Source organism: Panthera tigris, chromosome A1 (genome assembly GCF_018350195.1).
Source record: "Panthera tigris isolate Pti1 chromosome A1, P.tigris_Pti1_mat1.1, whole genome shotgun sequence".
NCBI classification, from domain to species: domain Eukaryota; kingdom Metazoa; phylum Chordata; class Mammalia; order Carnivora; family Felidae; genus Panthera; species Panthera tigris.
The window spans coordinates 180,028,071-180,055,833 of NC_056660.1; the positions used below are offsets into that span (position 1 = coordinate 180,028,071).

At 39.6% G+C, this 27,763-nt stretch overlaps 1 protein-coding gene across 3 annotated transcripts in view; it reads right to left on the reverse strand.

Annotated features, from left to right (window-relative positions):
- The window catches only part of TENM2 (teneurin transmembrane protein 2), a 941,161-nt gene that overhangs the window by 257,978 nt on the left and 655,420 nt on the right, over window positions 1-27,763 (reverse strand). For all 3 annotated transcript variants that reach the window (XM_042992783.1, XM_042992777.1, XM_042992795.1), the window contains one exon: window positions 11,305-11,543. In XM_042992783.1, the coding sequence (XP_042848717.1) occupies window positions 11,305-11,543 (239 nt within the window). The remainder of the gene's footprint in view (window positions 1-11,304; window positions 11,544-27,763) is intronic.

Consider the following 27,763-nt stretch of genomic DNA (forward strand, 5'->3'; position numbering starts at 1 on the left):
GAAAGATGAAACCACTGGAAGCAGGATCCCAAGCTGGTTTCCTTCAAGTCAGATTAAATGTAGCTGTCAAAACATTTCATTAAGATGTGCACATATTGAAAACTTTTTCTGACCAGAACTTTTGGGGCAGGATCTGTGGGAGGAGTGGTGTGGGGGGCCACACTCATACACATGCCAAATGGAGAGGGACTGACCTTTCCCTTCTCTTTCCCAGCCCCCCGACCCCCACCCCCCACCAATCCAGATTTGGCTGAGTAATGAGTTGCTACCAGCCTGAACATACCTGTGTCCTATCCTAGACCAACATATGCCCATGTAGGAATTTGGAAACCTTCCTAAATGTTACAAGTTCATAAATACATTGAATTTGATTAGGAGCTAAAAGTGTAGTGTCAGCTCAGATATTCCTGCTGGACCTTCCTTTACACCATGAAAATAGGCAAAATAAGTCAGGGAAAGGATCTAGTATAAAATAATTCTCCATCATGTCCATTCCTGATCAAGACTGAAGAGAAGATTTTTGAGAATGCCCTCACCTAATTAAAAAACAAATATGCTTGCTTTCTGGCTTCAAGGGTCATTCTAAAGACAACACATCTGAAGACAAAGGTGATTTTTCTAAGCCTAACTTTCAGCGCTTCCCTGGGAGCCAACAGCCACACTCTTTCCATCTCTTACATCATTTGTAGTAGCAAAGACTGTAGCGGAATTACACGGGTATCAATTAGACACAACACAAGATAAACTAACCTTAGTGAGAAATGATTTTGTAGGGGGTGTTTTTACTGCCCCCTCTTCATACAACGTATTTGAAATATAGATTGATGTTCAACATTAGACACATGACTCTCATCTATTAGGCAAGAGCCTGCCGTGTCTATAAATTCAATTTCCTTTATCATGGTGGCTTTCTGGTTTATTTGGATAAATGTTGAGCTGTCCACTGTTATTTATCTAAGTAGTTCATGAGGGAACAGAAAGTTTAATGATGTGAGATGAGGGGGTGAAACAGCACCTCCAAGCAATTCTCAAGGATTGCTTTTCATCTCATTACCTTGGTTGGACTTATTGGTTCAAGAAATCATGCAGAAGATTACATGTCATTTGATGTGCTGGGTGTCACCTTTCCCCCATCCTTGGCTTCTAATTGTTCCATGTTTTATCTTGCTTAGCATATGGTATCTCACAGCCTGCAATGCTTGTTAGTGTTTCTAATCACTGTGTTCATAGCTTCTAGTGTCTTTTCCTTACTTCTTGTCTTAACTTCATCCCACTCTTTTTTAGTATGTATTCTCCTTTCTTTGGATTTTTACCCTTCACTGCTATGGTCCTGAGAAATGTAAGCTAATCACAGGCCAGCTTCTTTTTTTGAGAAGCTTTATAGTTTTTAAAGTAAATTCAAGAGGAGACAATGCCTTCATTGGACAAAAACAGACTGAATAAAAATGGGCACAAGTCTCTACAATTTCTTACTGTGTAATGGTTAGACCACTTCACATTTCTAAGGAGAAAGAAGGATGGCTGACCATTTGTCATAACGATAAGTTAATAAAAACCTTTTTAGTATAAAAGCTTCTATTGCCTGATGGATCTGGGAAAAATGAAGCTCAAATGTCTTAACATCATGGTGCACGTCATTTATGCAAACCATAACTTGTCCAGGCTTTCTCAGCTTTCCTATTAAAAAAAAAATTTTTTTAAATCTTCATTTTTGAGAGAGAGAGAGAGAGAGACAGACAGACAGACACAAGAGTGCGAGCAGGGGAGGAACAGAGAGAAAGGGAGACACAGAATCCAAAGGAAGCTCCAGGCTCTGAGCTGTCAGCACAGAGCCTGATGATGGGGCTTGAACTCACGAACCATGAGATCACAACCTGAGCCAAAGCTGGACACTCAACTGACTGAGCCACCCAGGTGTCCCTCAGCTTTCCTATTAAGTGTACTATTTTATGGGGTTGCTTATCAGACTCTAGGTCTAGGGAAATTTTTCAAGTAAAAATGTCCTAGGTTCAGAGGCTGGTCAGCAGATCCCAGCAAACAATGTGAACAGCCAATCCTTTGCCTAAACAAAATTTTTGGTGCCATGGAAAAAACATGAACTTAATATAATAAATTTAATACATTTTAAATTAAAAAAATAATACATAACACTCATACACAAAGTTGCGAGAAGATTTTTCATGGGGAAAAAAGTCTTTAACCTACAATTCTCTCAAGAGAAGAGACACCTTTCTCAAGGAAGTATACAAATGTTATTAAAAGAAGGTTTAAGGGGAGTCTAGGTGGCTCAGTCAGTTAAGTGCCCAACTAAGTGACTGCAGCTCAGGTCATGATATCACAGATCGTGGGATTCTCTCTCTGTGGCCCTCCATGCTTGCACTTTTTCTGTCTCTCTCAAAATAAAAAAAAGAAACTTAAATGGAAGTTTAAGCACATGAACTCTAATTCAGCGAATGCCCTAGAAGTCTATATTTGTAAACTTTGGGCATAAGGTAGCCTTAAAACCAGTTTCAACAATGCTTCTAATTTAAAGCCATACCGAACTTCTTTGAAAGATGTCGTCTTGTTTAGCATGGCCCAAAGAACAGAATACACTTGATAGACTGCCACTTACCTTTCCCTTTGGAATATAAGCAAGTCTAATCTAAACTTCATTAACGTGCCTCTAAAACACTCATGGTGTAATAGAAGTAAGCCTACAGATAGGATTGCATCATGATGGCAAAGGCAAAAGCAAGGCAATATACCTTTCTTTTATAAAGATCAGAGTCCCTAGGGGAGGGCCAAACGTGTATGTACACATCTTTCCACATGACCTAACTCCACTGAAAACCCGTCCCAAGGGAAGGGCCTTCCCTAACAGCTGTGAACACAAGTCATGACGAAAGAAAGGCAAAGATTGGAGGCAAAGCTGATCCTCCCTTCTCTGAAGCTTTGGTTTATTAGGGAAAAAAGCCTTTGAAAGATGATACTTATTATGTATCATATAAATCTTTCTTTCCAAGAAAGGAGGACAATATTCTCTTCAGCAAAACTCTTTTCTTACCAACACATAGTTTAGGACTGCTATATTTCCTGAGACATTCTGATATTTACATATTTAAGGCTATAAGTTGATAATAAAAAAAATGAAATTAGTGGAACATGCAATGCATTATCCTCTCTTTTATGGTAATATTAAATATGCTAATGTAGTTGATGGACCATTTGCTCTCTTAACACAGAGGATCTTAATACGAGACATCAATTTAATAAATGATTTATTTGATGAGTAAAGGGCTCAGAAAACAATTCTGCATGTCTATTCTTAACAACCAAAATGTGGATTTTCTAGAAAGGAATTTTCAGTGAAGGACACAGGAAGTATGATTTAAGGTGATCTTAAGAAAACTATGGATGTTCTAAAAGTTCGCTTTGGGGTCAAATTTCTGTCATATGAGGCTGCACAGCTAAGCCGGGCATTTCAGCACAAAACATTCTGTATGGCTTGTGTACACAGACCTAATTCACTATATAATAGTCCTCTTCTCTATTTGGTGCCTTGTAGCAATTGCTTCATTTCTTAGCACATCCTCATTTACAGAGAAGCAGCCAACAGACTTTCAGATTTATGCCATTATTTGCTTTTTCACCTTGAACTCCAACTAAATTCTGCTACACTTTTGTAAAATGAGTGCCAAATGGTGGCCGTATGCCAGGCACAAACACTTCCCAGTTTCACTCATCCAGCTCTCTTGATTTCAGGGAATCACAGATTCCGGCTAGAGGGCTTAAATGTGGTGCTTACACAACCCCCCTAACTGTTCCTTTGCCTAAATGCTTTATAACTTGGAAATGTTTGGGAACGGAGGCAATTACAATTTCAGGGAACCAGAAACTTCCCTTTACATGGAGGAACAAGTAAAACCAGAGATCAGGGATTTCGGGCACTTGATAACGCTGTCCATTAATGGTTCAACTTAGCCCTAACCCTAATCAGCATTTATTAATTGAATAAATATTTATTTATGCTTACAAGGTGTTAGGCATTGTTGGGGATACAGTGATCCAAGAGCCTGGTTTTATGCTTTTCAATGGACCTCGTCTAGGAGTGTGGGAGCCAACACGATAATCGTAATAACTGTTTAGTTGAGCTTCTACTGTGTGTCAGGTGCCACCACATTTCACTGATTCTAAAACTCAGATGTGTTCACATTTTCCTATCTCTGAAACCAGAATGCATTTTACAACTGGTGTTTTCTTACAGTCATGGCTGGCCAAGCAGACAATGGTTTGCTGGTCTGACTATAGACCTATCTATTCATAGGGTTGTATGTCATTCCAGGTGGTCTGTGCCTACCTCTTTCCAAAACTACATAATAAAAATTATAAATGCTAAGTACTTGTCACAGTACTTAGGGGATACATACAAAAACGACATTTCTCATACCTGATGACATTGCATTTGAAGAAAAGTTGAATACATATATAATATTAGTGAACACCTGAAGTATCTTTACAAGGCAGGAATTATCCCACTGTTTTGGATAAGGAAACTATAGTATAGGGAGATTAAGCGGCAAGCCCAAGTCACAAAGCTTTTAAGTATACACATCAGAATTTGAACCCAGGCTTCCCTGAGACCAAAGCCCATTCATGTGATTTCCATCACATCAAGGTAGTACTTTTCTAATTAACATGCCAAGAACGCCTGCAATTGTGTTACAGGTAAAATGTAGAACGAAACAATACTTATTTACAGTACAACAGAAGCTATATCCAGAATTCTAAATCATGAAACATGTAAATATAAACAAACACATGCAAAGCTTAGGAAATGAAGAATTTAAAAGCTTCCTGTGGAAGGTGAAGGGTCTGTGGGCTTGATGACCACCCTAAGTGACGCAGTCAAATAAACAGAGCATGTGGGAGAGACACACAAAATGTCATAGCTTCGCATCCCATTACTGCTTCTGAACTGATTGCTGACTGCCAGAAAGATAATGGTCACAGAGAAATTTCAGGACAAAGGCCTGAATGGTGAGTTGACAGAAAGAGAGTTGGTGAACACTGCATTCTCATTCACCCAACACATGCTCTGTGGAGCCACAAGGTCCTAGGCCAGCATATCATACTGATAACACTGTCTACTTGTCATGGTCCTTGAGGGGCACAGGGTGGTAGCACTACTCACTCTTCCCTGGTTTTGCATTAAGAGGGTCTACAAAATAAAGACCAAAAGTTGCTTCCTCTTGCTCATCCATGGAGCTTGCCTGTCAGGGTGGGAAAGCCCTGTATCAGCTGGATACCTTGATTTCTGACAGGTGGCTTGTGGAGGAAAGCCAAGGCACCTCACCTCAGTAAAGGAACTTTTCTGAATGTCACACATGAGATATGCATGTTGCCACATGGCTGCTAGGTGATGGAGACCAGAGACCTAGCTAATGACTTAATTTGCTTTCCATAAATTGACACATCCTCTGAAATTAAGAGTACAATTATGAAATGGCAGCCCCCACTGCCAGAGACTCACCAGTGTGTAAGCAGGGACAGGACTTTATTATCTGGTTAAGAGCACATTAGCATATCTATTAGATAAAAAGTCTGTTACTAACATCAGAACTGATAACATAACTGGGTCCCCTGACTTATTTGTGGGAAGTTTTTTTTTTTCCTTCTCTGTGGGACTAAATACAAGCTTTGACCATCTGGGGCTGGGGAGGTGGGTGGAAATGTTACTTGCAGGATTGTTCAGATTTAATCACTACCATTTTGCCCTTTATATAATGGGAGGTAAATACACAATTTGGAATTCATACAGAGGTCAAGGATTAGCATCTCTCTGGATCATCAAAGAACAGTGAGTCTGAAAGAGAGGGCCAACATTTTTCCTAGGCTGTATCCTCACAAAGGATGCCAGGTAAGTGTACGCTTCTCATCATTTTCTGTCATTTTCTTTCTGTTTTCCCCAAATCTGCTCTGTTCAGTGAGATGGGAATACACAAAATAGCAGCTCTGAACACAGGATTCATCAGTCTGAGTCTCAACATATCAATTTTCAAGTGTAGCAACTTTAAACACATTGTAGGCTTTTAGTTTCCATAGAAAATAATCTCTCATTGTTTTCAAAAGAAACTGAAAGCCCCCCAAATTACCACACTTTTAACATCCTGACATGTTGATGGCCCGCGTTCTTCCCAGATCAAAGTGAGAGTGGCAGAAGACAGAGCGTTGAGCAGCTTACTTAAAACATAGTATTTCATATTTGGCAGGAATTACTGTAGTGAAAAAAGACAAGGTGACTTTCTAATATATAGATGTATTTTGGTTTGGCAGAGATCTGAAGAGCTAAAAACTAATTTAGGATGACATAAATGCTCTTATCTTTCTTACCCCCTTCCCTTCCCAACCACAAGAAGAGTTTTTGACAGAAACTCAGCGTATATTGCGTATTGTCTTTAACTTGGGGATGACAGTCTGAGTCCTGTGTCATGGTGAACTGTTGTGTTGACTCTCAGAATTTTTAGGATTATCTTGATTTAAGCAGTAAAGTCATATATCACAAGCACCTTTCTTCCTTGATGTGGGTAGCCTGTAAGAACTTTAATGCCTTTTAAGGAAATGGGATCTATTTGACCTTAACCTAGGAGAAGAAAGCAATGATGTCATTCAGGGACTCTGCACTGTTACAACCTGTTGGAAAACCTTAACAAAGAAAGGGTCTTTGTCACCTTGAAAAACAGGCCATGATTTTGCAGAGGAACCTAGGGTAAATGAAGGTTGAAGACAAGTGTGTATGTGGCAAAGTTTTTAGGTCATTACACTCTACCCACGGGTTGAAAGACTATCTCAAGCCATCCATTAGGATGGAAACTTTTACCCTTTGCAAAGTTTTAAAGAGAAAAGTGGCTTGCTTTTTCTACCTTTTGGTTTGGATCAGGAAGTCAGATCTAATTATTCATTATGAAGTGGGATGGCAGCATCAGAAAAAATTACCCACTGCACTTATAGTGGATGAGTAGTTGGACAATCGGCCAGTTGGAAAGCAAATGTTTTCTTTCTGTAAAAATGGAAACACTCCGAAAAGGTATTTTTAGGAAAAGAACAGTAATGTAATCAAAGAGGGGCTGGCAAACCATGGCCTGGGGGCCGAATCCAGTCTGCCACCTGTTTGTTTGTATGTTTTTAACAACAGCACATGAGCTAAGGACTAGTTTTACATTTTAAATAGCCTTAAAAATATAAAAAGAATAATATTTCATGACACATGGAAAGTACATGAAATGCAAATTTCCGTGTCCATAAGTAAAGTCTCCTGGAACACAGCCCTGCCCGTTTGCTCACACGTGTACGGCTGCTCTGCCATACAACAGCAGAGTACAGCAACTGTGACACAGATTCACGACCCACAAAACCAAAAAAGATCTGCTATCTGGCTCTTGACAGAAAATGTCTGCTGACCGCTATAACAGAAGAGGTTTGTGAAAACAGACACAAAAAGACAGGTTAAGAGACAGAGGAAGAGGATAATTTCTCTCCACTTCAGGAATCATCAGAAGGTGGCTTGGGAAGGAAAGAGCTGAATTATTCTCCCTTATTAATGAAGGCAAAATCAGATACAGGGAGTTGATGCTACAAAAGGGATGATTTAGGTCTTATGTGATATTTGGAAATCATTAGGGGACTAATCAGGAGACTAAGGACCTAGTCTTTTACCCTTATAACTAACCAGCCATGTGATGGCAGGCTCTCTGGGCCTCAGCATCAACTCTTGTGAAATGATTGTAATCTGCCAATTTTATTTTCTGCTAGAGTGGATGTTGGGGCTGTGGGTATGGTTCAAATGTAATAATTACAGAAAAAATGCTTTAAATGAAAAGGCTTGCAGTTCTGAGCAAATAGAAGTTTCCAATCAGTTATTGTTATGTATACTATGAGGATAAAAACAGTACAGTTGACATAAAACAGGTGAGAAACTCTACATTAGTTACATGATCCAGAAACTTAGGGATCTCGAGGGATTTCTGGTGTTGCAGGCAATGAAAGCACTTGACATGCCTGAGGATAGAAGACAACATCCTGAGAGGGAAGCTCTTCTGTATTTCATAGCCACTACTCCCTAGGAACCACATGGGCTAGGGCCTGAGTGATGCACAAAATGGTCCCCTTGTGGTTCATGCAGCTTCTCAAAGTAATTTATTCCAGGATGTTATGTACACTGGGAGAATCTGGCATAGGAAGAATCTTATAGAAAGTACATCATAAAAGATCATTGGCTCCAGTTGTGTCAGTAGGAAAGGGGGAATCTATCCTGAATTGGTAAAGGCCCACGCTTCCAATATGCACAAGAGTTGACCTTATTCTGCTTTCACACTCACCCTCATACTGGATGTAAAGAAGAACTTGTCATGGGGCTGAGCTATTCCAGATTGCTCATTTTTGGAGTCTTCTCTCCACAGGTTTGAACATGAAAGGAAGATAATTTGATCTATTTGTCACAGCTCCTGGCAGGCCTGAACCCAGTGCCTGTCCATAAATATCTTGGGGCTGATGCTTAATTTCAGGACTTATAATGTTCTAGTGGAACATGGAGTCATGTATGAACCAGAATGGGCTCAGGTCTTAAAAACTCTGGTCTCCCCTAACAGGAAGGCTTTGATTTTTACGTTGCCCTTCTGTCCTTCCCTGATGGCTTGTTTTCTTGGTGGGCACAATCACTTGTTGCTCCCAACAGCACTTTTCTCTGTGTTTGTAATGCACTGTTTATGCCCCTGCAGCTCTGTAATTAATAATATACTGCTTTTCATCTTCAAAGTGATTTATACACATTAATTAATCCTCACCATACTTTGGAGTTTCTGCATGTAAATATCCATCATGCTTCCAGAATTTACTTGGGAAACCAAGACTCAGAAGGAAAACAACTTTGTCAAGGCAAAGGAGAAATGAATCACTAGGTCAGGATCAGCACTCAAAACCTTGACCCCTTCATGGTGCTTGCAGATCTGCTGTCACCTCTGGGAGAGTAGCCCTATGGCTCCACACTCACCAGCATTACTGCTGGGAAAACTGGCCCCTACCATCATTTATTTTTGAGTCATAATGTATTCTTTAATACTTCAGGGTTAAAGCATAATCTTACCTAAAGCATACATAATAGAAAATGATGGATTATAATCTAATAAACTATCCTAAGATGTTCAGGTCCAGCTTCTAGTAGCCTCCAGACTGAGGATAAATATGTTTCCTAATCCATCATTTACAAGATACACACCCAATTAAAACATTAAACTCTCACTATATGGTTTCCCATTTATGTAATCGCCCTACAGAAAGCTATTATATTTTAAGTATCAAGCTCAATATATCAGGCGATAGCCATCTATCTCTCTCTGGCAAGTGGAGTAGGAGGTACACTGGGGATGGTATTGGCAGAGGTGAGCAGTGCCTCAATTTCTGTATCTGGGCTCCCCATGGTGCCCACAGGCTCAGCAGAACATTAAGCCTGAGAAGTGAGCTCATGGACCCTTTTTGCAGTTCCTGACACAAAGCCAAATCATGCAAAGACCCTGAAGGCAACTCAATTTGTTTCTACCAAGCCTCCCTGAACAGTTAGCTGGGGAAGTACACAAAACTACTTCTAACAACACAAAAGATTCTACTCAAGTGATTGAGAGTGCAACAGATGCCTTTTCCCCTCCCTTGTCAATCCATGACTCCATCCTTCATTGAGAGCAAGTGAGAAGCAGGCATGACTTTAAATTAGGAGTATATGGGTGTCAGACCTCAGTCCCCATGTGGAGCTGGGGTTTACAGCATCGAGGATTCTGCAAAGTTCCAGATAAACATGGTGCCTTTCCCCAGAGTGTCAATTTTCTCAGTTTTGGAGGTCATTCCCAGGAGACACAACAGGAAAATAATGTAAAAACTTATATTTCTACATTAAGGTGAGCATAGCAATATTATGGGAGAGAGTGAAAACTTCACATCAATTTTTGGCTTGTAATGGCCTTGGGCAGAGCCCCAGATCACTGGGGCTGTGTAGTCAACCTCCTTTACCATCAGGTAAGCTTGGGTAGAATAGTCCGGGAAGTCCTGGACCAATTCCTTCTCTGGCAGGCACCAAGCTCGCTGCCTGATGATGAAGGAAGTGTTCACTGCTGAAGGACAAGGGACAAAGTCAGAATAATCAGGGTTGCTTTTTTACCCCCCTCTCTTAAATGAGAGGAGTTTCAGCCTAAGTGTTGAGAAGAATTTTGGAGTCAGCCTCTTTCTGCTGGTGTTTTATAGGTTTGTTTTGCAACATGGCAGAGCCCCAAATTGGGGAGGCCTGTCATGGCTGCCCTGAAACTAAGCCAGAGCCATCAAGTGTTTCAAATAAACTTTATCAAACATCACGGGGCCTCTGCCTGGGCCAGGAGATCTGCATTGGCAAGCTCAGTTGACAGAGCAGCAGCACCAGGGCTCTTTGCTGAGGCCAGGAGCTGTGAGCAAGCTTTGTGTCCAGACCAGGGTGCTCATATGCACATGGCACTCTGCCCCTCAGCTCTTGGCACCTGCTGCTTCCTGCAGTTACAGGGCTACACCCCATGGATGCAAACCAATACGCCTGGCATAGGAAGAAAAATACCACTGCAACTTCACCAACCTGCTACCCTAAGTTATATCCTGAGTTCCCAGAAGCAAGGTTGGCATGTGAGATGAACCTCACTCATGAATGTGGTGCAATTCAGGTTGAGACTAAAAGGACACAAGCAAAGGAAAGGATGTGGGCAACATCCACTGTGCCTAGGTGACTTGATTCCACACAAAGACCTGGTTGGATACTCTGACCTCTCAATCCTGTTTCTGTTCCACACCTCTGAAAATAAGCTAGCAATTTAACTTTCCTTTGAATCAAGATGTTCCCAGACATGCTGGTTACTATTATTCTATTCAGTTTTTGGCTGAAATTAACCCATGTTGCATGAATTTTAGAGCACAGACCTAGGTTAAAATCCAGTGATGGAAGACACTAGAAGACTACTTCAGGAAAGAGGGATGGGTTCACAGGAACAACAATTTTCAGCTCATGTCCAAGAAAGAATACAGCAGGCATGCTTAATTCATCTGATAAATGTTAATTAGAGTCTTGAGAAAGAAACTCATCAGATTTAAATGCATTTCAGGAGAGAAAAAGCACTCCCATCCCTCATTCATTTTTATGTCTTTCAGGAGCCAAAAAGCAAACTGTACAGACAACAGAGGGCTTCTCCATTCATAAGCCCACAATCTCTGCCCCACCTCCTCATGGCCAGGGTCATGGAGCAGGCTGCCTTGACTTACCTATGAAATATGCCAGCAGAATTGCCAAAAGGAGGGCTGCGGCGATGGCGGACAGGGCGGCACATTTCCAGCTGCAGTATTTGGAGGGCTTCTTCAGCTTGAAGGCCTTCCTGGAGAAGGTATTCCGGGGCAGCAGGCGGGGTGGTGGCGTGTAAACGGTTCCTGAGGTCAAAGGGTATCCCGGAGAAGAGCTGCTAAACAGGGGTGTGCTTCCCGAGGAGGTTTTAAAGAGAAAGTGCCTGGCAAGAAAAAGGAAAGAGTTAGCATGGACATGGGTGGCTCCTGGAGAACATAGACCTGCTTTTTCTTTCACTCTGCTTTATCTAGTTCTATACAATCCTAGTTAACGGCTCTACTTTGTCATGGAAAAAGGGGCAAAGATTACATCTGATAGTGATATAAATTAATTCCATAGAGTCACATCATTTATGCATTTCATATGCATCTAGATTTTACCTTCCACAACAATCCTGAAAAGTATTCAAAGCAAATATGGAAAATGAGTTACCATTTGTAACTTGGAGATGATGATGATGATGATGATACTAAACAGTATCAGGTACTAGAACCTGCTATTTAAAGGCACTTGAGGGGTGCCTGGTTTGTTGGGTTAAGGTTGGTTAAGTTTAAGCATCTGACTCTCGATTTTGGCTCAGGATCTCATGGTTCATGGGATCAAGCCCCTCATCAGGCTCTGGGCTGGTATCATGGAGCCTGCCTGGGATCCTTTCTCTCTCTCTCTCTCTTCCTGCCCTCTGTCCCATGCTCAAGCACACACATGTGTGCTCTCTCTGAAAATAAATAAAGATTCAAAGACACTTGAAATAATACTGTCACAACAACTTAGAAACTAAATATTAAAATATTTAAGATATGAGAAATCAGGCTGGAAGAATGCAAGCAACTGTCCAAGGATGTGAACCCTGAGCGCTGCCTCATGCTCAAGTGTGTACTCTTCAGTGTTACTCTAAACTACCTATCTTGAGCCTTCTTCCTGGGCTGTTTGCCCTCCTCCATCTTGCTTCCTGTTCCGAGACTGCCTCTCTAGGTCATGTGAAGTTTTTCCTTTGGAAACATCTTTGCCTGGCAATTAAACAAGGTGCCCTTGGTCTCTAGGACTATGGTGTGACAAGAGGGTAATGGGGTCTACTGTTGACACCTAATATAACCCTTCTTCAGGGTTAGGAGACTGTCACTCCAAGGACACTTCAAGGACCATAAATTCTCTGACAGATTCTTCTCTCTTGTGTGTGCCATTTATAAGACTTCAAATGTGACTTGCCGCACCTTATTTAAAATGATGACTGTCTTCCAGGAAATCTATAGTGAACTTTAAAGCATGGATTAAGTAGTGTCTAGAGTCTGAGCAGCTGGAAGCTGGGACTGTGTCTTCTTTTATACCTTGTTCATTTTTATGTTCCCAGTAACCAACTCAAAGCTCCACATGCAAGGGGTTTGAATGAATGAATGAATGAATGGAGTTTCCTCATTTTTTTGTAAACTTAAGATCCTAAGATTCCAAAACGTTATGCAGGTATTTCCTTTCAAGTCTTCAGTAGGTGACCACATACTATGTGTCAATTACAATGGTAAATGTTTTATTTGCATGCAACCTCACATCAACCCTATATTATTACCATAATTTTACAAATGAGAACACTGAAGCTGGAAGTTAGCAAGCAGGGTCATCGGGGCTAAAACTCCAGTCTGCCTGGCTCTCAATGCTCCAGTTGGACCTACTACACCACACTACCCCCTGCATATGGGGCTTAGCAAGCTACCCTGGTAGGATTCTGAGGCAAGATCAGAGTTATTACAAATATTTGTGTCTTGGATGCTTCCAGATAAATCCGTGAAAGTATTTTAATCTTTGACAAAGATCACACAAGACTGTATGATTGACAATGATGTCAGAAAATGAGTGTCTGATTAGTGAATTATTTAATATAGCCAACATTAAAGCAAACAACTGATATTTAAACTTTATTTGTACTATAAGTATGTTTGATGATCTGAGTAAAGGCAAGAGGTTGGATTCCATAAATAAACTTTTGTATTCCTTATCCAATAGCACTCTTTTAATGCTCCAGATTAAAAGTGTCTTCTAGAAGAGGTGGCAAGTGGGCAGTGTTTAGAAGCAGTGTTTGGCAGCAATGTTTGCCTGGACTGGAATCTCAGCAGTGCCATTATTGGAGAAGTAAGCTCACACAAGGTACCTAATGCTGCTCTTAAAAGCCTCCATCTCCTCACTTGTAACATGGGGTAAGAGCAGCAGAGGTACCTCATGTCACAGAGTAGACTGTTGTAAGGGTTGCACAAGATCACGTAGGAAAAGCACTTAACCAAGGGTGTGTCACATAGTAAGTGCTCAATGCATGATGAGTAGCTTTTATTATTAATTGTCAGAGCAACATAAGGAGCCTGAAACATGAATTTTAATTTAAAGCCTGACAAATGTCGAACAAACACCTGAAGAGTTCTCCAAATCACTAAATAATAGTCCACTGCCTTGCAATTAAGCTAGAACATATGCCCACCAGAAAGCCAGGGGGATGGGAAAATGCTGGAATTTGATTTAGAACTAGCTCAAATGTACTTCTTGAACAACTTTCCAAGAGTGGGTAGTGAAAACTGGAAATCAAACTAAAACCAAGGAATATAAAGATATCTCAAGCTGTTATTGATAAATATTTAGAAATATGGGAACACCAGTTCTCAGCCCTACAGAGATCTTACCCATTTCCATGGCTTCAGGCATCACCAATATGACTCAAGTCTCTGGGTCTCCATTTCCAACAAGCTTCTTTCCTGAGGTCCAGATTCGTATTCCACTTGTACACTGGGCATCTCTCTATCTCTACATCCCACAGCTGTACTGAACAAGTTACAGCCAAGCACGGACTCTTTACCTTCTCCTCCCCATTCAGATTCCTCCTGCAATCCTGTTATTCCCAGGTTCCTGAGAGACTGTAGCCATTTTTCACCTCCTCCCTTCCCCTCACCTTCTCCCATACAATGGGTAAAAGAATCCTATCAAGTTTACTTCTGAAAACTTCTCCCACCAACCTTCCCCTTCAATCCTCCTGCTAGCTTCTTCCCCAAACCACAAATGTCATTGTGCTCTGGCTTATAAATCCCTGATGATCCTCCAAAGCCTATAAGAAGAAATCCAAATCTGAATATGGGACCACACTCTTTGCAACAACTACCCAACTTTTACCCTTGTCTCTATCCCTGTGCTTCCAGTTCCCAAAATCTATGCTTCAGTCATGCCAAAAGACACCTCCTTCCTTAACCAGCCTGTTCATGTTGCCATGCCTTTGTGAATGATGTGCAAGACTTTCAGGAATGGCTGTTCCTCTGCTTCCTCACCCATCATACCCCAGCCAACTCCTACTCACCTTCCAAACACCTATTTTGGAAGCATATTCCAAAAGCACCCCCACCCCATCCTCTATCACTTTTTGCACTCAAGTATCTATCATCTACTTGGAGATTACATACACTATATATATATATTTATATATATAAACTATAGATATTATATTATATATATATTTGTATATATTTTATATATATATATATTTATATATATATTTATATATATAAACTATAAATATATATATAACTATAAATATATATATAAACTATAAATATATATATATAAACTATATATATTATATTATATATATGTTTATAGTTATATATATAGTTATATATATATAATATATACATAGTTATATATAGTTTTATATATATAGTTTTATATATATAGTTTTATATATATAGTTATATATATAACTATATATATATAACTATAAATATAAAACTATATATAATATATATATGTAACTATATATAATATATATAACTATATATATAGTTATAGTTTATCTATCTATCTATATATATAGTTTATCCCAGTGCCTGGCACCTGAGTATCAGTCATGTTTGTGGACAAAATCAGTAAATGGGAAACAATGTTTTGGCAACATGAGAGAAATCACAAGAAGAAGATTAAGAAGTTTAAATTGCTTTAATGTTATTTTTAATGTACTCATCTGTAAGAAATAATAGAGGGATAGAATTATTATTTTCTTTGTATGGGATTCCTTCCTGAGATCCTAAAATTGTCTCCTTGACAACACAGTCTATCTTCCACACTTCTTTCTAAAGAGGAAGTCAGATTGTGTCACATGTCACTATTCTCCCACCCCCTCCCCCCAATCAATCAATCAAGGCTTCCAATAATACTAAAAATGAAATCAGAAGTCCTTGCCATGGCCTACCTTCTGCCATGATCTGCCTTCCAGTGGCCTTTCCAGTTGTATCTTCTGCCACTTTAGCCCCTCTCTCCCACTCCATCAGGTACACTTGATATTCCACCTCATATCACATCTAACACATTTTCACCTAAGGGCCTTTGCACCTGCTGTCCCCTCTGCCTGGAAATAACCTGCACAGCTTGTTTCTCCACATCATTCACCACTCTGCTCCCATGTCACTTGCCCAGGGAGATCTTCTCAGCCCCCACTCCCCCACCTTCCTTCTCTGTCATTCTCCATCCTATTATAACTGCTTTCTTTTTCTCAATTATGTATGTGTTTGTATCTTATTTATTATCTATCTCCACCATTACATCTGAAATATGAAGTTTAAAGTAAACAGATATTTTGTAAAATTTGTTTACCACCGTATCTTAACATTTAGAATAGAGCCTGGCACATAGTGAGTACTCAACAAATCTTTGTTAAATGAATGACCTACAACATTTCCAAGGCCAAAACAATGAATGTTAACAGGACAGCACTGTGAACATTTTCAATTTTAAAATTAGGATTCTTTCTGCCATGCTGACTTCTGTTTTCCAGACTTACAAGTTTGCATATATGCATATAGGCAGATGTTTATGTTTATACATACAAGGCCATTTCACCATAGGAAAACAAAGACAAAAACACCATATACTTTTCAGCACTGCATTAATCCTAGCAGAATAGAGCTTTCTTTGATATCATGGTGTCTGTGATGATCACAGCTAAATGAAACTCATTTTGTTATTGCATCCCCCCCCCCGCCCTGCTTTTTTCCTAGTTTCTGGTGCTTAAAATGATTAAACCAAAGTGCCAAAGATATGTAGACTCCTGTTTCTCCACAACACAGCTACACTCCAAATCTTTAGAAGGTTAAATTCAGCAAACAAATAAAAAAAAGAGATTCTAAAGACATGATCTTCAGATTGTGTCCCATAAATACCTCCTTTGTGATCACTTGAGTGCTGTGTTAGAAAAGTACAACTTTCGAGGCTCCATCCAGACCTAGGGCTAGAGTCTGAGAGGTATCAGTTAAATAGCTCTCTATGTGATTCTAATGTATCTTAAAGTTCAAGAAACTCCCCTCTACCCATTGTGCACCTTTCAAATGTGTCTGATGGCTAGTAGCTATATCTTTTTAAATGTGATACATCTAGAGAACATACTAGATGGTTAGTAGATGTATCTTTTTTAAATGTGAATTTTGAATGCTGACATCTTTAGGGGTAAAGTGTCAGGAAGTCTACAACTTACTTTCAAATGATTCAGCAAAAAATCTCTGTGTCTCTCTCTTTACAGATAGATGAGGCAAATGTGGTAAAATGACAGCAATTGTTGAAGCCATATGGTTATTCTTACGTTGTACTATTCTCCCAACTTTTCTGTCTGTTTGAAAATTTTCATAATCACCAAGTTGAAAAAATGAAAGCTTTGATTCACCAAGGATTGCTGTCACATGCTGCAGGAAAAAAAAGATAAATAAAATGAAGCAAGACCCACAAGGTAATGGTCTGACCAGATGGTCACTGGGAGGACCAAGAAGGCTTAGGGGACTTCTCCTGATTTTTCCCTGAACTGGCTATTAAGACAGCTTTTCCCCCTCAGGGGCCTGCTCAGTATGCTCCGATGAATCATTTGTGATGCCCCAACTGAACTTCTTCCCAGCGGTCGGTCATGGAAGTAGCTCAGCTCAGGACTCCAGGCGTCAGCAAAAATGTGTAGTTTCCAAATGCACTTGACATTTTTCAAGCACAACTCAATTGCTCTCAGAATTGGCCACTTGTGCCTCAGAAAGGAAAGGCAAATGAGGGGCCCCCAAAGTGCTGTCCTTGGAGTTTGCTAACACTCAAAGGGATAGAGAAAACCGGTCCTTGATATGTTACAAAAAATAAACGAAGAGCTTACACACTTCTTCCTTTCCTAGCCATGTGGTTATCAGGGCTTCAAGTCGTAGCACCCAGCATCCTTCCTGCCACAGGTTAGGGGCTCAGAATGCCCATGGAATTGAATAGTAATGCTAAGGAAGGATTGTGGCTCTGTGTCCTTATCTCTGTACACTAGACTCCAGTGAGTTCTTAAGAATAGAGTGATCATCACTTCACCTGAAACTATCTTTTGATAAATGTCACTTTTCCTCATGTGAAAACAAAACCATTAAAAAAAAAAAAACAACTGAAAGAGACAGAGAAAGCAAGCATACCTAACAGCTATTCTCCCATGCATTTTACATGGCAGCATCTTGGCAAACCAGGATTTTGCTTCAAATTGGCTTAGAAAATTAAGGGCATACGTTTTCTCTGATTAAACAACCATGGAAAAATTTAAAAAGAAGTCTAACAAACAAGAAACTCATGCATAGCATCCATGCAAAAAGGAGCCCATCAAGTCAAAATGCTGTGAATTTTTATTTTATTCTTATGATACAGAAGGGGCTTGACTCATCTAGAGAAGCGTTGAGAAGTAGTAGCTGGTTAAACTACTTGAGACTCCAACAGAAGATTTCTTTTCCTTTTTCTCTGAGTCAATCACAAGTAAACTCACTCATTAACCTCAAACCCTGCTAAAGAAGGAAACAAACAAACATAGAAAATCCCTCAACACCAAGTACCATTTTTCAGGTTGCAATCAGTGGGATCCTCAGAGGCAGTCTCCCTATTTTCGATTGGTTTGGCTTTATTCCCAGGGGGAAATCCCAGCAAGGCTTTGAAACAGAAATGTACTACACAGATAATTGCACTGCCTTAACTCCAAAGGTCAAGTTTTTGTCCCTACCCCCACCCCTCTCTGTTCTCCTGTCTCTCAATCTGTTTCCCACTATTTCCTCACAGTGCACCATTCAGCTAACCACCACAACTAATGGCTAACAGTACAGATGAGTTCTCTCTTGTTCATGAAGTCAGCTGCAGGAAACATTCTCCTTGAAATAAAGCAAAACTATTGAATGGCCTCAACATAGTGCCATGTGCAAAAAAGCAGATCTAGTTATCAGAGAAACCAGGTGTTGACTGTTGTTCTACCGAGAAAATTGACTTCCCCAGTAAATAAACTCACAGGTATTCAGAGTAGTGGATGAAAATATTGATACACAGCCCATTAATCCCTAAAAGATTTTTAATATCATACATGCAGTTGCTGAAATTTGATAAAAAGCCAGAGAAAGGATAGAAGCAGAGATGCACCTGGAGTGGGGATGGGGTGATCAGTGAGGGAGATCAGGTGTGCACTGGAAAATGGGAGATTTCATCACATTTTACTGGTCCTGGCTCTGCCCTTTGAAGCATCAGGTTTATTGTCTCTAAAGGAGTAAGTTTAATAAAGAGGCAGCCCATAAAGGGTACTGTAGCATGTAAAGTTACTGTAATTAGGTTTTCAGGAGTTATAATAAAACATTTAGCTGGAGAGAGGTTAAATAACCACCACACTTTCTCTCATCATTATTATACTCTCCACTACAAGAAGGAATGATGGTGGTAGAGGGGAAACTCAATGGGTGGACTCCTGAGAGAGACATGGGGTATTGAGAGACAGAGACAGAGAGAGGGAGAGAGAGAAGCATACACGATGGGATGGAAAAAGCAAGAGAGATGAGAAAGATGATATTGGATACTGTACTGTTCAACCACTTCTTGAATAGCAAAACTAAGTTATTTTTAAGTGTTCTGTCTTTATTTTCCTGTTTGCAAATATAAAATGTGCACATTATAAAAAATCAAATACATAAATTAAAAAATAGAAAAATTTTTATAACCATGTGAGACAGACTGGTAAACATTGTATGTCAGATGCTTTCCCTACATTTAAACATTCCTTTTTCTTATTACTTTTGACATGAATAGGATATCAAGGAGGCAGTATTAAGTGTGCATATTCTGAACTTGGACAGCCAGGATTTAGATCCTGGCTTTTTTTTTTTTTTTTTTTTGAGAGAGAGAGAGAGAGACAGAGAGAGAGAGAGGACAAGCAGGTAAGGGGCAGAGAGAGAGAGAGAGAGAGAGAGAGAGAGACAGAGAGAGAGAGAGAGAGAGAAAGAATGAATGAATCCCAAGCAGGCTCTGTACTGTCTGGCAGAGCCCAATGCTGGGCTTGATCTCATGACTGTGAGATCATGACCTGAGCCAAAATCAAGATTTGGATGCTTAACTGAACCACCCAGGTGTCCCCTGGCTCCTATTCTTATCACTGTGTGACACTGGGTAAGTTACTTGTCCTCTCTAGGTGGCCTCACCTGTAAAGTGAGGGGACGTTAGTACCTTTATGAGCTTGTTTAGGGGATTGGGTAATTTTGTTCATGGGAGATGCTTAAAATCGAGCTTGATGTCCAGTGAATGGTCAATAAATGTAGCTACTAATCACTGGAAGGCAGGAATCATGTATATCTTGGTCTTTACTAGATCTCCTTGACCTAGCACAGTGCCCTAGCTTATTTAAAATATTTGTTGAATGCATGAGCCATTCTAATTAGCACTGTGACTGGGACATTGCAGGCATCCCACTCCCCGAAACAATTTTATTAGGAAGGGAAGGCACTGAAGATATTACTAATATGCTTGTTCTCTCCTTCCAGTTGGGAATTTATGCTTGAGCTGAGAAATGAACTGTTGCTTTTAACATAAAACTTTAAAAATGTTTTTAAAAAAATTGCTACTTCCTAAGTTTGAAAAAGAAGCCAGTAACCCAATTAGTATAATTAAAAGCCCATTTCATTTCACGATTCCCTAAGCTTAGACTCAAACCAATTTTGATTCAATGAAAAATAGGCTTTCAAGGTTTCTGATCCCTGAACCTTTTAGATCATAGGGGACCATCACTACATTTGCATATGCCATGAACAACAGGAAAATCCTCTATTTTGCCCTCTTCAAAATTTGCAGTCATACCAAAAATACTCACAGCTGGAATAATTAGCAACTCAATTTATTGCCTTCCGTTTTTTAAATAGAAGCTTCGACTCTTGATATTTAAATAGTGTCACACTGTGATATAACATAGCATTTTTCATGGTAAAACTTCTCTTTTTTCCCCCATGAAATGATATACTGCTCAGTGTGACAGGCAAGGTCTCTGGAGGTCACTAAAGAAACCTGGTGTTTTGTGAGCAAATCCATTTCAGAGTCTTTGGGATGAAATGAGGAGTCTTTTTTTTTTTTTCCCCTGGAGTTGTTAACTTGTTGACTTTTTTCAAGTTAATTGGTAAAAGTCTTGATACAGTAGAGGAAAAAAACAAAGACTTCTGACTCTGACTTCAAACTTGACCTTGAATTCACCATACACTATAATATGGGAGCATAGAGACAGCCATTTCAAATAGACTTGCATTTGTGTTCACAGGCAGCCAGAGGTAGATGAAGAAAGAATGTCCGCCATCAGATACAATCAACGAGCAGAATGATTTCTCCCATCGAGTTTATTGCCTGTACCATTCAGAGAGTCAAAGAATTTTCGAGCTGGAAGAAACCTTAGGGCATGTTCCTTTATCATATTCTGCTTCATGCTACTACATTTGTCCTGTGTGTTTGTCTTGTCTCTCCAGTCATATTACAAGCTTCCCAAAGGCAGATCCTATACCTTTCGCTTCCTGGTATCTTTCTCTGTTTATAGTAGGAGCTCACAGATATCTGCTGAAGTAACACAGCAATTGTGGAACAGTGGAAATGCATAGGCTTTGGAGTCAGGCATATCCGAACTCAAATCTCAACTCTACCAGGAACTGCATTAGGTTGGGAAAGCCAATTATTCTCCCTGAGCCTCAGATGCTTCCTCTAAAAACTGGGTAAATAATAATATCTGCACTACAGAACTATGGGAAGGGTTGAAAGAGATAATGAATACAATCTGTGAGCACAGAGGCTGACCCACAGGAGGTTTCTAACACATAGATATTCCATATTCCCTCTTTTCCTTCTAAAGAATTCAAAATCTAAAATAGGAAGGTACAGGGCGATTGGGTGGCTCAGTCGGTTCAGCGTGAGACTTCGGCTCAGGTCATGATCTCTGTTCATGAGTTCGAGCTGCACGTCAGGCTCTGTGCTGACATCTCAGAGCCTGGAGCCTGCTTTAGATTCTGTGTCTCCCTCTCTCTCTGCCTCTCCCCCACTCACACTCTCTCTTAAAAAATGAATAAACATTAAAAAAATTTAAAAAAATTAAATAGGAAGTCATGAGTCAACTAATATTTACTGAACATGGAATATGTATCATGTGGTACCAGATGCTTTGGATAAAATGGTGAATAAATCCTCATCCTCCTATGGAATTACTAATTGGAAAGACAGATGGAATAAACAAAACTCAAGTCCAGGTAAACCAACAAGTACATGAAGTAATTACAAACCGAGAAGTGCCATGAAGGAAAAGCGACTAAGAGGAAATGTGGGACTCCTGTAGAATGGTCACTCCTCTCTGACTCCTCTCTGAGGACATGGTAAAAAAGGAGAGGTCTAAGAATAAGAAGGAGTTAATCATTCAAGGAGTGATGAAAGGGCATCCCTAGCAGAGGAAACAGCGTGTACAAAAGTCCTACATTGGGAAAGTTCTACTTTTTGAAAAAGTGAGAGAAGAACATGTGGCTGGAACCCAGTGCTCCACAGGGTGAGTGGCAGGAGAGGTAGGCAAGGGGAGAACTACACTATGCAAGGTTTTGAGGGCATGGAATCTGGATATTAATGCACATACAAAGGGTTTTAAACTATGTCTTCTCTTCAAGCAAAGGGTGACAGATCTTTAGAAGCATTCCATTTATAAAAGAATTAAGTCAGAAAAGACTCATTGGGAATTCAGTTGTCTTCTGTGATAAAAAGGGTTGGTGGCCTTCTTTGTGCTCTGCCTCGAGGGTTTTGGTTTTTGTCCAGAATATTCTAGCCATCCTCATTATTACTATCATTGTACATTTGGATATAGTCAGAAATCTCAAATTTAACATGGCCAGAACACAACTCTTGATTTTCACTCCAAAGTGTCCTTCTCTTTCAGGTCTCACCCCTGTTGGTCAAAGAAGTAATCACCTATCAGTTGAGCAGGTGCCATCCCCAGAAAGCAGACTCTGAGAAAGAAATGTACATGCAGGAAGTTTTATTAGAAAGGGCTCTTGGGCACACCATGTGTGAGGGATTGAAGAAAGCAGGCTGGGCATAGAGAGAAGCTAAACTGTGATGTTTTAAGGATTCCTTGGTCAATCTCATGGGGTGCTCTAGAGCTGTTGGTCTTGGGTCATGGGATGGCTCTACAGAGCTGTTCCAATGTAATCTGAGATAGCTGGGCCTTGTTAAACCTAGGGACCAGTCCCCACCTGAAGTCCAGTCTCAGAGAAGAAGCTGACTGAGATGTGTGGGCCACCAACATTGCCAGCAACAAGGACAACTGTCAGTCCTGGTGTGTGACATCTGGCTGGGTGCCATGCCATTTACTTAACTAGGCTTCACCATGGTTCCTGTCCTTCCTATAACCCCCATTCATCATCAGTTCATTTCTCTCAGCCTGGAATAATACATACAGATATCCATCCTCTTGTTACCACTTAAACCTTGTGCCTGGCTTACTGCATACAGCAACCTCAAATAGGTCTCCCTATTTCCACGTTGGCCATTTACATCCATGCTCTATGCAGGAGCCAGCCATTGTCTATAAACACAGATCAAATCATACTACTCTCCTGCTTAAAACTATCCATCTCCTTTATACTTAAAAGTAACCCAGCTCCTTATGCAGGTCTATATAGCACCTCATTATGGTGTACCTCATCTCTTCCTGTCCTCCACCGGTTATGTTCTTGAGACTTCCACCATACTTTTCCCTGTCCTTCAAAGATGCCAAGCTCCTCTGCATCTCAGGGTATTCTACATTGTGTTTCTCTCTAGAAAGTTCTTAACTCAGATCTCTGCATGACTTCTCCTCAGGAGACTGAAAGCAGTCTCTCTTCAAAACTCATTTCTCAGAAAGACTTTTTTGATCAGCTTTTTACTTTATACCCTACCTTGGCCAAGGCGGCAGCCTGGGGACTTTCCACCTCCAATGACTGATTTTTGAGGGACGTAGAGTGATGGTATTCATATAAGGCCCTGCCATATCATCTGCTCCACATTTATGCTTTGAGTAGCTATCATCTTTGCTTATTACCTGCTTCACCCAACAGCATGCACTTTCCTTGAGGGCCCAGATTTAGTTCTCCCCACTGCTGTATCCCCACCCTCTGGAAGCATGTCCAGCAAATGTTTGGTGTTTGAACAATTTTTAGTAAATGAATGGATAAATGAGCCAATCTAGATCTTGAAAACTTTTCTATATGTTCTCAGGTCCACACATCTATTTATGTATCCTGTGGTGTCCTCTTCAAGGAATGCCCTGTCACCCTGAGTTTCAAGATTTTGGTAAACAGGACCATGTTCTCATTATGCCTACATATGTTTTTTTTTTTTCTTTTTTAAATCCTTTGAGAAACCTGCATCTTTCTATTCTGAGGAGGCTTTTAGCACATTTTATGACAGCCTTCCCATTTTCTTGATCTTTTAGGTTGGAATTTTCCTCAACCTTTTTGTCATTCTTGAGGTATATTAGCTATTGACTATTGACTATTTCCATTGAGAACTCAAAACAGTTTTTGAAATAGTGATAATGCACTTTTGATTAATTTTTAGGATTCTACTTAGTGATGCTGTGCATTCTTCAGCCCTTCCCCTCCTCTCTTTCCTCAGCAACCCAATGGACATCTATGTTTAGGCATTAGTTTACAATAATCTCAGGGCCAGTTTCTGGTTTGTAACCAGGAACTCAGAGATAATCTTCCTACAACCCTGGAAGAATTTTTTTTTGGTAAATGTACTTGCTCTTTATCTATCACTTCTCTGCTCACCTACAGAGCAGTTTATCTTCATAGGTTTGGTATCTCTGCAAACATAAAGATTTCATGGTGCATTTTCTCTTCCAAATCACTTTTAAAAGAATATGATGAGAACAGTTTTCATCTCTGAAAAATCTTGTGTACACCCTCCTCGACCCAGATAAGAACCCATTTATCTTTCTCTACCCTCCCTCCCCTGCCACCTCTGTAACAAAGGAGTCTCATCTGATACACCTTTATTTCCTTATCTTTGGTGCTTCAACAATTTCAGGAAAGTCTGATGAGTTGCATTTACCAAGATGCTGAATGGGAATCATGTTTAAAATCTTCCAGATGCTAATATATTGCATCCTTTGGATCCATTTAACAGTATTAATCAAATCACATGTACTAGTATTTTGTGTACTGCCTTCAAAGTTAACCATTCTAAAGCATGTTTTGGAAACTGGCATTTTTTCTTAGCATTTTTCTTGGAAAAGATGGGAGCAAGAGATGGATTTTCCAAGCCTAACTATCTTGTTGCTTCTCCCTTGAGTAGACTTTTCATACTAAAGGGAATACATTGATTCTCTAGCTGTTTTCCTTAAATCAATCAATTAATTAATTAATGAAAAATTTTTCCTATTGAGGTGAAATTTGCATATCAAAATTAATCATTTTAATGCATACTATTCAATGGCATTCAATGCATTCAAAATATTGTACAACCACCCTATTTTGTTCCAAAACATTTTCATTACCCCAAAAGCAAACCCTGTACCCATCAAGCAGTAATTCCTAAATCCCTGTTCTCCTACTCCTAGCTTCTGGTAACCACTAATCTGATTTCTGTCTCTATGGATTATGGGTATTTCATATATATGGAATCATACTATACGTGACTTTTTGTGCTTGGCTTCTCTCACTTAGCATATTTCAAGTTCATCTCCACTATAGCATTTATTAGCATTTCATTCTTTTTTTTTTAATATGAAATTTATTGTCAAATTGGTTTCCATACAACACCCAGTGCTCATCCCAAAAGATGCCCTCCTCAATACCCATCACCCACCCTTTCATCCATCCCACCCCCCATCAACCCTCAGTTTGTTCCCAGCATTTCATTCTTTTTAAAGGCTGAATACTATTCCATTGTGTGTGCATGTATATATATTGCATATACAACCATACACACACATGTTGTTTATCCATTTATACATGGAGGGGCATTATGTTGTTTTGGTCTTTTGGTTATGGTGAATAGTGCTGCTTGGTACATTTGTGTACAAATATTTGAGCACCTATTTTCAATTTTGGGGTGAAATACATAGGAAAATTGCTCAGTTTTATGGTAATTCTATGTTAAACTTTATGGGGAACATTTAGCTGTTTTCTAAATGTAGAAAATGATCAACCTTGAATTCCTCAGCAAGGTCAAATTCTAGTTGGCCCTGAACATGTTGCTAGTCTCCTTTCATCTTACTCATGTTATAAATTTTTTTTTGAAAACTTTCAAATAACAAGAACAAAAAGCATCACCAAAGAGCCATGTGGCAGTAGCCACAAAAACAGTAATAATACTTTATATCTTACAAAATGTTTTAACATGCCAAGTGAACAGACTCTCATTTTAGGAAAGAGGTTTTAGTAGAAAAGTACTAGGGTTTACCATGGGGGAGGGGAAGGAAAAAAAAAAAAAAAGAGGTTAGAGTGGGAGAGAGCCAAAGCATTAGAGACTGTTAAAAACTGAGAACAAACTGAGGGTTGATGGGGGGTGGGAGGGAGGGCAGGGTGGGAGGGAGGGCAGGGTGGGTGATGGGTATTGAGGAGGGCACCTTTTGGGATGAGCACTGGGTGTTGTATGGAAACCAATTTGACAGTAAATTTCATATATTAAAAAATAAAAAAAAATTAAAAAAAAAAAAAAAAAAGAAAAGTACTAGGGTTTATATTCTAGCAAAGTGATCTATCCATGACATTTTTATAAAAAAGTTTTTATTGTTAGCACATAATCCGAGCACTGTATTATAAACAGTACTTACTCACGGGCCCAAATATTGTAGAACATGATGAGTGAATCTGAACATGGGTGGATTTCTTAAGTTTTGGCTCTGAGAGAGAAATTACATCTTTTTTTTTTTTTAAATTTTTTTTTCAACGTTTTTTATTTATTTTTGGGACAGAGAGAGACAGAGCATGAACGGGGGAGGGGCAGAGAGAGAGAGGGAGACACAGAATCGGAAACAGGCTCCAGGCTCCGAGCCATCAGCCCAGAGCTTGACGCGGGGCTCGAACTCACGGACCGCGAGATCGTGACCTGGCTGAAGTCGGACGCTTAACCGACTGCGCCACCCAGGCGCCCCGAGAGAAATTACATCTTATCCTAGAAGACAAATTCAGAAAGTCCTTCTCTAGAAAGAGTTTGAAGAAATTCTAGGTTTCCTACTTCTGTTGTGAGATCAGAGGGTCTGAATTATAAGATCTCAAAGTATCTTCTTCGGATCACCCAGTGTATTCATATATTACTAGCTTTAGGTAAAGAAAGCATTTCATGATATTTGGGAAATAGTGGAGTGAAGAAAATTTAAGAGATTACTACAGGATCTTCACAAGCCTTTAATATTTTAAATATCTCAGTACTCTACAATATAATATTTATCATTCTGCTTATTTTATCACTTAAGTTTTATATCCACCTACTTTCCCAGTCTTAAAAAGGTATTCCATGGGGTACACCTTTGAGAAATGAAATTCTAATTCATTTCCCTTTGTTTCTGGATGAGTACACTAAGGCCCAGAAAGAAATTAAAAGGAAACAAACAAAAACCTCAATAATGGCTATTTCCTAGATTTTTGTAGGTTCTCAGGACCTAGTCACTTGGTGGAAAGAGTGAAGAAGGAGGGATGGAAGGAAGGAGAGAATGGAGGGAAGGAATGGAGGGAGGGAGAAAGGCAGAGAAAGAAGGAAGTTTTATTATGATAGAAAAATTAAAACGGGCAGATAAAGTATTTTATGTAATTTCTTCAAGGCTTAGAAAGAAAAACAAAACTGATTTATTCAATTTTTGCACAGGTAAAAATAATTCTTAAGTCATTAAAGCAATCCTAAGATGTAGGGATGGGCAGAGGAGAAGGAAAACAAAGAAAGAAAGAAAACTACTCTTCATTTTTGTATTATAGATTTGCTTCCACATCAATAGTGTGTAGAGATTTCTAGCATTTAAGTTTGGGGCTCTGTTGCTTTTTTTTTTTAAACACTCAAATAAAAGATAGTTATCTCTAATACAATTTATTTTCCCATTTGAATTTACACAGACCCTTCGAGACATGAACA